At 40.5% G+C, this 11,718-nt stretch overlaps 1 protein-coding gene across 1 annotated transcript; it reads right to left on the bottom strand.

Annotated features, from left to right (window-relative positions):
* Positions 1-5,660: 5,660 nt before the first annotated feature.
* LOC122427162 (olfactory receptor 8S1-like) lies at positions 5,661-8,604 on the bottom strand. Its single transcript, XM_043446463.1, has 2 exons — positions 7,832-8,604; positions 5,661-5,823 (listed from the first exon to the last, which is right to left on the bottom strand). Exons 1-2 carry the CDS (start codon positions 8,602-8,604, stop codon positions 5,661-5,663), a joined length of 936 nt encoding a protein of 311 aa, XP_043302398.1.
* Positions 8,605-11,718: the final 3,114 nt, after the last annotated feature.

The raw sequence follows: 11,718 nt of genomic DNA, 5'->3' as shown, positions 1-11,718 counted from the left end.
CTGCCATTACTGTGGTATCATCTGCATATCTGAGGTTGTTGATATTTCTCTCAGTGATCTTGATTCCTGCTTGTGATTCATTCAGCCCGACATTTCACATGATGTACTCTGAATATAAATGAAATAAGCTATATATATATACAGCCTTGGCATACTGCTCTCCCAATTTTGAACCAGTTCATTGTTCCATGTTCAGTTCTGACTGTTGCTTCTTGACCCACATACAGGTTTCTCAGGATACAGGTAAGGTAGTCTGGTATTCCTATCGCTTTAAGAATTTCCCACAGTTTTTTGTGATCCACACAGTCAAAGGCTTTAGTGTAGTCAGTGAAGCATAAGTAAATATTTTTCTGTAACTCCCTTGCTTTGTGTATGATCCAGTGGATGTTGGCAATATGATCACTAATTCCTCTGCCTTTTCAAAATCCAGCTTGTAAATCTAGAAGTGCTCAGTTCACATACTGCTGAAGCCTAGCTCGAAATATTTTGAGCATTACTTTGCTAGCATGTGAAATGAGTGAAATTGTACAGTAGCTTGAACATTCTTTGGCATTGCCTTTCTTTGGGATTGGAATGAAAACTGACCTTTTTCAGTCTTGTGGCCACTGTTGAGTTTTCCAAATTTGCTGGCATATTGAGTGCAGCACTTTAACAACATCATCTTAGAATTTGAAATAGTTCAGCTAGTATTCCATCACCTCCACATTTAGATGGAGGGGATCTAATGTTGGCTAAAAGCATCTCTTCCCTCAAGGAATAGTTGGAAAGATAAGATAAACATTAATAATTAAAGTGTAAGATATAGTATCATAAGTATCATTAGATTAGAAATGTGCCCTAAATGTTTGTAAGAGGAAAGATAATTTATATTTGGTGGTGGGTGGGTTGTGGGAAAAAGCACTCAAGGAAAGATTCATGAGAGGAGTGAGATTTAAGGTTGTTCTGAAGTATTGGTGGGATTCTGACAGGTAAAGTTGTGGGGTGGTAAAAGGACAGTAAGGGCAGGAGCTCAAAGAATCTGAAATGAATGACTTGAGACAGCTTTGAGGTATTTCCTTACCTCTGAGATAAAAAATACCCTTTACAAATTGCTGTGAGAGGAACTCTTTCTGAGAACCACTAGATGAGGAGAGCTGAGCAATAGAAGACTCTGGACCTCTGGGGCCTTGTGGTTGGGAGTCTGTATTTCATTACTCCTTTTGTTAGTTCGTTGGTCATTAAGGAGTGTATTTGCAGAACTTTATTCTAATTTTGATTATGAAAAATGTGAAGAAGGGTAATCAGGAGATTTGAGTCCTAAATCTATTTCTGCTTTTCATTGATGGTCCAAAGCTGGGTAAGTCATTTCTGTCTCTGTGGCTCAGTTTCCTCATTATTAAATGAAGATTTTGGTCTAGTGATTTTCCTGAGATCTCTTCCTGCTTTGACAATCCAGTATTCCAAAATTTTACTTTAAATTGCCTATTTCTGTATTAGCCAAGTTTTATTTTCTTAACTCCCTCATTCTCCCCTATATACCTGGGCTTCACAGGTGACTCTAGTGGTAAAGAACCCACCTGCCAATGCAGGAGACCTAACAGGCATGGGTTTGATCCCTGCGTTGAGAAGATTCCCTGGAGGAGAGCATGGCAACCTACTCTAGTATTCTTGCCTGGAGAATCCTATGGACAGGGGGCTACAGTCCATAGGGTCGCACAGAGTTAGACACGACTGAAGCAACTTAGCACCCACAAAGTACCTACACCCTATATACCCACTTGGTATTTTGGCATTTAGACCATATTTCTCTTGTCTCAGAGACCAGTGGCTCCCTAATGAAGGCCCAGTGGCCTGTTTAGGGACATATAAGGCTAGGCAAGTGGTGGACAGGGCAGCCCTTTCCTATACTTAATGAAAAATAAGTTACAGGAAATAACTTGATATTCATCCTATGATTTTGGTCTGAATTTAAACATAATGTGACACATCTCCCAGAGATGTGCATTTCCCTCCCTAATCATGGGGCTAAAGCCTTTCCTTCAAGTCTAGAGGGTTGTAGGAATAATCCCTGTGTGTGGTTGTGTGGGAGGGCAGGATTGAATGGCCATCCCTCCACTGATCTCACAATCTGCTTATTATTTTGCCTCAGTTACACCCTCAGGACCTTTGTTTGTCTAGTCAAAACTATAGTTTTTCCAGTAGTCATGTATGCATGTGAGAGTTGAACTATAAAGAAAGCTGAGCACTGAAGAATTGATGCTTTTGAACTGTAGTGTTGGAGAAGACTCTTGAGAGTCCCTTGGACTGCAAGGAGATCCAACCAGTCCATCCTAAAGGAAATCAGTCCTGAATGTTCATTGGAAGGACAGATGCTGAAGCTGAAACTCCAATACTTTGGTCACCTGATGCGAAGAACCGACTTATTGGAAAGACCCTGATGTAAAATTGAAGGCAGGAGGAGAAAGTGATGACAGAAGATGAGATGGTAGGATGGCATCACCGACGCGATGGACATGAGTTTGAAAAGGCTCCGGGAGTTGGTGATGGATAGGGAATCCTGGTGCAGTCCATGGGGTTGCAAAGAGTTGGACATGACTGAGCAACTGAACTGACACCCTCAGGAAGGCATATGCTCTGAAAAATGTAAAGGACCAAGAGGTCAGAACAGAAATGCTACTGAAGCTGGGACTGTTTTGTTCAGCTCCCAGCCCTGGCCTCATTCTACAGAGAAATATCCTCATCTTGGAAATTTCACCTGTGAGTGTACCACATACGAGGCCGTGATTTTCAGAGGGCTTTGCTGAAGAAAACTGGTAATTGCAGAGAAGATTGTAGTCTAAGGGTCAAAGGATTGAGAACAGATAGAAGTCAGCAAGCTGGAATTGAAGAGGTCTTAGCTGTTGTAGACCTGTCAGTCTTTGGATGGAATAACTGCTATTGTCTTTCAAGGAGCTCTCTTTGGAGCTGAATGGGAGATGGCGTGGCAGCTGAGCTTTTGTTTTACTTTCTCCAACTGCTTCTCCTTCCTCTCGGCTTGGAAAAAGTCTTGAACCAAGTCAGGGATCTCAAGTGGTCTGGGCTCAGGTGGGTGGTGGAGAGACTCAGGGCCAGGGTGACGGAGTGCACGTGTTTCAGCAAGCTCTTATGAGTATGACCCTCAGTGGTGTCCCAAAATATGGGCTCTTTTTCTCTCTTTCTATCCTGATCTCTTTTCGGTGCTACTTTCTGCTGACATGTATATTGTTGTGAAGGCAGGAATTTTATTGGACAAAAGTAAATGTTTCTTTTCATATGTTCCTTCTCTCCCTTCTCTCTCATTAATTCATCCTTCTTTTTATTTGCATACTAATTGAGAGCCAATTAAGTGATAGGACCTACTAGGTACAGAATCATTAGATAGGGTTTTGCTCTCAGGGCTTATGCTTTAGAGGAAAATATTCCCTCCTATTTCCTAGGATCATGCAAGAGAATGGACTCCTGAGACAGACTGATCATTCATTCCTTCATCAACAAATAGTTATTCAGGATTTATTATTTGTTATGTTCTGATTTAGGTATTTCTGACACATTTATTTTATTTCATTTCTTTCCAGGTTACTCTGGAGCTTTAGATTTTGCCAGGCAGTTTTCAGCATGGGAACCAAGTAGGAGTTGGGTCTCAGTTTTAAGACGGGACCCTCACTGTATGAAGTGGGAAATTTGCTAGTGGTCAGATTTCCACTTTGTGCATAGACAAAAGTAAAAGAGTGAGGGAAAGACAAAAGAGGAGGGGTGGAACATGCATGAAACAAGAGAGAAAAGCAATAGCTGTGGAAATGACTGGTGGAGCTGTGAAGATAGTCTTTTACTTTTTTCCCCTAGTTTTATGGAGAGATAATTGACATACATTAATGTATAAGTTCCCCTTGGACTGCAAGGAGATCCAACCAGTCCATCCTAAAGGAGCTCAGTTCTGGGTGTTCATTGGAAGGACTGATGCTGAAGCTGAAACTCCAATACTTCAGCCACCTCATGCGAAGAGTTGACTCATTGGAAAAGACCCTGATGCTGGGAGGGATTGGGGGCAGGAGGAGAAGGGGACGATGGAGGATGAGATGGCTGGATGGCATCACCGACTCGATGGGCATGAGTTTGAGTAATCTCCGGGAGTTGGTGATGGACAGGGAGGCCTGGCGTGCTGCAATTCATGGGGTCGCAAAGAGTCGGACACAGCTGAGTGATTGAACTGAACTGAACTGAATTATATAAGTTCAAGGCATACAGCAGAATGGCTCGATATACATATATAAATGAGTATTGCAATATGTTCAGTTAATATCCATCATCTTGAAACTTCTAATTGGGAAAATCTTGAAAGTTCCCTCTGATGGAGAAAATTTTCATACGTTGAGTTTTGAGGGAGTCATTTTGACTTATACATGGTTCAGCCTGAAGTTTGTGTGAACTTGAAGAGCCCATCAAAAACACACATCATGGCATGTCTGATTTTTAACCATTAAGGTGAAGAATATCTGTTTTGAAGATAAGAATAAAGAACTCCCTTCTTATGACATCCATATTTAATCTCTTGATAATAAGGTTCTCTTCCTAGACACCAGGGTCCTGCTATCTCACTTGACATTTACTAAACCTATCTCTTTTGGAACCTTGAAAGAATATTCCCAGGTCATCTTTGATGGGTATTCTGTGTTCTGATAAGGTATATGTCTATGCTAAAAATAATGGTTCAACGGAGCAGTTTCTCAGAGTTATCTGAAAGGCTGTCTTTTGGGCGATAGTCCTCAGTTTGACTGAGATAAACCTCTTTTCTATTCCTCAAAAAAATTCCATCATCTCATAATGATATAAAGGAAAGCAAAAGGAAAAAGAAAGTAAAAACTTTTCTAATTGTGATGAGAATTCTTAGGATTTACTCACTAGATTTCCTATACATCATACAATGGTATTAACTACAATCTTCATATTGTACTTTACACCTAGTACTTATCTTACCCTGAAAATTTGTACCTTTTAATTACTTTACTTCCCTCCTGCCATCCACTTCTGGGTAACTACATGTCTGATCTCATTTTCTATGAGTTCAGTTTTTCCCTAGGTTCTGCATGTAAGTGAGATCATATTGTATTTGTCTGTCTTTGTCTGATTTATTTCACTGAGCATAATAATGCCTTCACAGTCCATCCATGTTGTCACAAATGGTAGAGTTTCTTCTATTTTTTATGAATGAGTAATATTCCATTACTTTACCCATGCCTCTTTATCCATTCATCCATTAAGGAAACCTAGTTTCTTTCCATGTGCTGGGTATTGTAAATAATGCTGCCATGAACATGGGGGTGCAGATATTTTTTTGAGTTAGCATTTTCATTTCCTTTGGGTATATTCCCAAAAGTGGAATTGCTGGATATATAGTGGTTCTGTTTTTTGATGATCATCCAGATGTTTATTGAGAAGATTTTCTTGTGTGGTGACTGGGTCCTCTGTGGATGGCTGCCATTAGTTCTGTGGAGGTTTTCCCATCTTGCTTGACTGGGAAGGCACTGGGGTCAGAGGAACTGAGGCTTCTGTTTTTCATGCTGAAAAACATGTCTAAATAAGTAAGCTTAGAGATGAAGCTCTCTCCGTCACCTCTTCTTTCCCATGACTTTTCCTCTTATTATGAGGAAGCAGTAGAGCCTGGCTTAGAAGGTAAGCCTGAGCTTCCTGGCCAGCATCCTCCTTAGAGCTGCCTTCACCTCCTGGTTCTTCAAACTGTAGATAAGGGGGTTCAGTAGTGGGGTCACCACACTGTACTGCAAGGATAGCACTTGCTCCAGGGCTGAGCCGGAAGGTGGAGTCATGTACCTTGAAAAGAATTGCACAAAGGACAAAAATGAACTCAGGATAGTGGGCACAATGATGTTGGCAGCCACGGTTCATCCCATCCCAGACTCTACAAAGAGGGTGCTCAGGGCTGAGTCAGCTATCACTGATAGAAGCATCTAGAAATGACTGTATTATCAGTCAATTCTGTCGTTTCTGCCTTTAAACACCTCAATAGATGAATTATACAAAACATCATAGGAACTGCCTCAAGGAAAAAGGAAGTTCTGTAGCATATCAAGTGCTACAGATTAGAACAAAAAATAATTTCATGCATTTCTGTAATACTTCACTTTTCAAAGTACTTTTCCTTAATAATTATGATGACAATATGAGGATTTTTCCTCTTCTTTTTCTTATATACACAACTGTTTGTTCCCATCTTACGATGATTATTCCTTACAAAATATGTGCTAGTCCAATAATGTTGTCATTTTTCCCAAACCTTTATGGGGAGTTACCTCAGAATCACAGCACATTATTTTTATAATGTGTAGTGGAATAAAATTTTGTCCTTTTTAGTATGTTTGTCTTTGGCTTAGAAAACAAGCTAAGCTTTGTAAATAAAGTGAAACATAAAAATTTTGTGTTTAGCTTGAGATATGAATCCAAAAGAGTAAGATTAAAATTTTGAATGTAACTTGTTAAGTGTTACTGAGAGTATTTCCCAAAGAAACATTAATTTTTTTTTTTTTTGCAATTGTGCCATTATCTTTGGAAGGTTCTTTTTGGGTTTGCAGTGCTTGATTTAAAAAGGTATTCATTTTACTGTCATTTTTTAATTTTTAAATTATCCCTCCTAGCATATCTGTGAAGTAGGTAGGAGAAATCTTGTACCCCCTTGTGGCAAATGAGGAAACTGAGATAAGAGAGCTGCAGAGATTTGTCCTCAGGCTCAGATGAGCTCTCCTAGACTTTTCTTTATTTTTTCCCATGCCACACTTCTTACCAAGTAATGAACAAGTGAGAAAAGTATAGAGCAATTTGTGCAAATCCATCTACATTTCACTAGTAGAGAGCACAGGCCATTAGTTACTGTTTCCTAGGAAGCAAGGACACATCAACTAGAGCTGTTTATATTTGAGAGAAACATGGTAGAAAAGAACTTGCAGTTTCAAGTCAGGGAGACTTGGTTTATATTTAGGTTCCATTCTTAGCTGGTTCTGACAACTTTTGTAAGGTACTTGGTTACTCCTGAAATTCAGGATTCTTATCAGAAGTTGACATTAATAATATTTCTCCTGTGTTGTGATACATATTAAAATTGGGCTTGATTATGTAAAGCAGCTGTTGTATAGTAGATGCCTAATAAATAAACCAGAAATAATCTGGAGACATGAACTTCCAGTAAGAAGGAGAAATGGCATCTGTCTCAAGGATGATGTATTTTATTTTATTTTCTTGTCTAGCACTGAATAAATGTCTACCAGAGGCCCTGTGATTTTCTTTTGATGACTCTGAAAATCATAGGTTAATGAAAGTAAGAAAATCTTGACTTCTTGTATTAACTTATTTTTCAGAGTAGACAGTTGAGGCCTCAGAAAGAAAATGGATTTTTTTTTTTTTTTTAATTTTTTTATTAGTTGGAGGCTAATTACTTCACAACATTTCAGTGGGTTTTGTCATACATTGATATGAATCAGCCATGGATTTACACTTATTCCCCATCCCGATCCCCCCTCCCACCTCCCTCTTCACCCGACTCCTCTGGGTCTTCCCAGTGCACCAGGCCCGAGCACTTGTCTCATGCATCCCACCTGGGCTGGTGATCTGTTTCACCATAGATAGTATACATGCTGTTCTTTTGGAAAATGGATTTTTTAAAATAATTCATACATCAGGCCAACAACAGAGCCAGAACTAGAATCTAGGCCTATTGATTCTAGTACAATTCTTTTCCTGCTACTCTGCAATGCTCTGTCTACAGAGCAAGTTTACTTAGTGTGAAAAATATCCTACATTTACAGTCAAAGGTATAGCAATGACATACCTGAAAATTCCTGAACCATAAAAAATGGTGACCACAAGAAAATGAGATGAACAGGCAGAGAAGATCTTGTTCCAACCTGTGGCAGAGTTGATCCCCACGGCTGTCAGGATAATACAGGTGTAAGAACCCACCAATAGGACAAGAGAACCAAGGCCCAGGACCACCATGGTGGTCAGGATAGAGGCAATGCTAATATAGGGGTCAGAACAGGCCAACAGGAGCACTGGGGGAAGCTCACAGGCAAAACTGCAGATGAGGTTGGGGCCACAGAAATCCTGCTGAGCTAGGAGGATGGTGTTAAGTAGACCAGTCCCCATTCCTATGGCCCAGGAGGCTCCTGCCAGGCCAGCACACACCTTCTTGTTCATGGTCACCACATACAGCAGTGGGTGGCACACAGCCTGGTACCGGTCATAGGCCATGACTGAAAGGAGGCAAGCTTCAGTGGCCCCAGAAAATATGACCAAGGCAATCTGGGTGAAACATTCAAGGAAGGATATAGTCTTCCACTTGGAAAGCAGGTTGTTCAGCAACTTAGGCACAATGACTGAAGCATAGAAAGCATCCAGGAAGGAGAGGTGACTGAGGAAGAAGTACATGGGGGTGTGGAGGTGGGAATCAGTCCTGATCACCAGCAGCATCAGCAGGTTCCCTGTGAGGGTCAGGAGGTAAATCACCAGGAATGTTACAAATAGTACTATCTGGATGTGAGGGTTGTTGGATAGCCCTTGGAGAACAAACACAGTGACTCTTGTTGTGTTCCCAACTTCCATGGAGCATTCGACTTTTCCTTCAGGGGGACAAGAACAGAAAAGAATGTTCTAGTGTGCTATGAGTCTCAAAGAATGGCTGGGGATGAAGTGTCAGGAATAAAGTTTCAGGGCTGATCTAGGACAGACTGTGTAGCAGAGGCAACTTTGCCATGTCAGACCTCATCAACCCTTTCCAGCTCAGGGCAATAATCTATTGGCTAAGGTGGAGAAGGTGGGAAGGAAGAGTGTAGAGAATCAAACTTAGAGAGGAAGGAGGGCAAAAAGAGATTATTGAGACTGGAGAAGGAAACAAAGGGAGTTGGAAATAGCCACCAGTGCACTGAGAAGTACTGTTTCCAGTTCCAAAAAGAATGGAGTTCAAACCACAGGAAGGCTCACTGGCATAGTGAGTAAGCAATGAACATGTTGGCCGGCCATCTGGCTTATAGTCCATGATGCATGTTTGTATGATTGGCAGAGGTATTGTGCCAGCTGATCATGGTACAAGACCTTCCTCTGTCACTGTAAGTTCATAAATAATTCGTTTGAGTTTCTTACCAAAAAACAAATCAAGAAAACTAGATGATTTCTAAAGTCTGTTCCAGCTGAGAAATTCTGAAGATTGGGGAACAGCCTCCCTTGGGTATCTCTGATACTAAGTGGAAACCTTTTCCCCTTCTGTGTCTACACAAGCGGAAGTGGCACCAGAGTTGCTGGTTTCACAGAAACCAGATAGGAGGAAGCCCTCAAATTGGAGGCAATGGCTGTACACATCTGTAACTCCAAGGGATTTCTGTGAAGTTATAATATCCAATGTTTGCACTGTACTCTCAGGATTTAACATGAGAGTCCATGAAGACTGTGCTATTCTCTGAGTTTTTACCAGAGGATTTGGATAAAATCAAGTCAAATTTGGAGCACCTTCTGTGCATCACAGAGATCGTAAAGGGGAAAGAGGAGAGATAAAAGACAACCTAGAACGTGTGGAACAACAATGAGAGGGTTTAGTCTAGAACAAAGGAAGATAGAAGTGTTTACCTCTCTCCCCTTGAAGGGTAATTCAGGAGGATGATAAATAAGAATCTGATCACTATTTACAGCTTTTACACTCACAAGTTCTCAGAATGGATAGTTTTAGGAGAAGATGGAGTTGAATGAGAATAATATTTGTCTTCACCTGTGTTCTCTAGGCCAACAAGAGATGCTCTTAGTGGAGGCTACCTGAATGGCATCCTTTCCAACAACTGGAGCAAAAGCCACAAATATGGTTAAGGCTTCCTGGGCTTCCCTGAACTTTGTCCTTCCTTTAGAAGATGCAGAGGTGGTGCTTCTGAGCAAGGAAATATCCCTATAGTCATTCTGTCCAACAGGAAGATTTCTTGACTTTGCCTCCAAATTAGCAGTGACTAGAGGGACTTGATCTCAGCTCTAGACCTTGGAGAGTGTTGATGGTCCCTGGAGAGGCTCTTAGGTAGGAGGTCTGCTCTGATCTAAATGAGTTCCTGGGCCAACTATTTCTTCCCTGTGTTATTCTTGTTTCAGTGAGTTGCATCATCTAAGACGTACCTTTGGGTGGCCAAGAATTTCTCAAGATAAAAATATAGAGTTCTAAGATTTCTTAGTTCTAAATCTTGGAATTCCTTCCTTCTTCTCTTCCCTCCTTCCTTTTCTTCTGTTTTTGTTAACTGAAAAAAATATTTATTTATTCGTTTAATATTTTTTTAAAATTTATTTTTAGTTGAAGGATAATTGCTTTGCAGAATTTTGTTGTTTTCTGTCAAACCTCAACATGACTCAGCCACAGGTATACATGTATCCCCTCCCTTTTGAACCTCCCTCCCGTCTCCCCCCCCACCCTCATCCCACCCATCTAGGTTGATACAGAGCCCCTGTGGAGCTTACATTGCCGTAGGTAAAGTTGAGAGCCAATGGGAATTTGATGTATGTCTCAGGAAACTACTTTGGTATTTTTGGTTGCATTGAATTTTCGTTGCTATGCGCACACTTTCTCTGGTTGTGGATAGTCGGGTCTACTCTTTGGTTGCAGTATTGCTTCTTCTTGTGGTGGTTTCTCTTGCAGAGCACAGGCTATAGGCACACAGGCTTCAGTAGTTACAGCACACGGTTTCATTAGTTGTGGCTCACGGGCCCTAGAGCTTGCCGGTTTTAGGAGGTGCACGTGGGCTCCGTAGTTGCATCTTGTGGGCTCTAGATTGAAGAGCTCAGAAGTTGTGGTGCGTGGGCTTAGGTGCCCTGAAGCATGTGATGTCTTATCTGACAAGGGATTGAACCCGTGTCCCCTGCATTGGCAGATTCACATCCACTGGGCCACCAGGGAAGTCCTCTTTTTGTTAAATTGTAAATAATATTTATGATTATAGAAATATAATGATAAAAACTGGGCTTCCCAGGAGCGTTAGTAGTAAAGAATCTGCTTGCCAATGCAGGAGACCCAAGAGATGTGGGTTGGATCACTGGGTCAGGAAGATCCCCTGGAGGGAGGTATGGCAACCCATTCCAGTATTCTTGCCTGGAGAATCCCATAGATAGAGGAGTCTGGCAGGCTATAGTCCATAGGGTCACAAAGAGTTGGACATGACTGAAGTGACTGAGTGTGCAATGATAAAAGATACAATATGGAAAAGGTACTTTCAGTATTTTAAAAGTGAAAAACTATATTAAAGATATTTTCATGATAACAGGAGAAAATACAAATTTATTATGTTATCCAAAATTGATTCTTTAATTTATTGCAATTCACAAAAATCCAAATAGATTAAAAGCTGTAAAAAGTTTTGGGTTAGCAGATGTAAACTAGTATATGTAAAATGGATAAACAACAAGGTCCAACTGTATAACAGAGAGAAGTATTTCAATATCTTGTCAGAAACCATAATGGAAAAGAATATAAAAAAAGAATGTATATATGTATGTATTCCAGAATCTTTTGATGTATAGCAGAAATTAACAGAACATTTAAAATCATCTAACTTCAATTTTATAAAGGTAAAAAAGCTTAAAAAGTTTAACTGTCATACAAACTTTTTATTATCAAAAAATTTAAGGATTGTTGTTGTTCAGTCACTAAGTTGTGTCCAGCTCTTTGCAACTCCATTGATTGCGGCATGCCCGGCT

Source organism: Cervus canadensis, chromosome 25 (genome assembly GCF_019320065.1).
Source record: "Cervus canadensis isolate Bull #8, Minnesota chromosome 25, ASM1932006v1, whole genome shotgun sequence".
Classification (NCBI taxonomy): domain Eukaryota; kingdom Metazoa; phylum Chordata; class Mammalia; order Artiodactyla; family Cervidae; genus Cervus; species Cervus canadensis.
The sequence above is the reverse complement of the archived record's forward strand: the minus strand, read 5'-3'. Positions and strand labels throughout refer to the sequence as shown.

What these genes read in the sequence shown, in the direction of transcription:
- LOC122427162 (XM_043446463.1), bottom strand. Translation starts at nt 8,604, where the DNA reads ATGGAAGTTGGGAACACAACAAGAGTCACTGTGTTTGTTCTCCAAGGG. An exon ending in TATGGTTCAGGAATTTTCAG is followed by an intron (nt 5,824 to 7,831) that starts GTATGTCATTGC and finishes ATTCTTTTCAAG; the next exon opens with GTACATGACTCCACCTTCCG.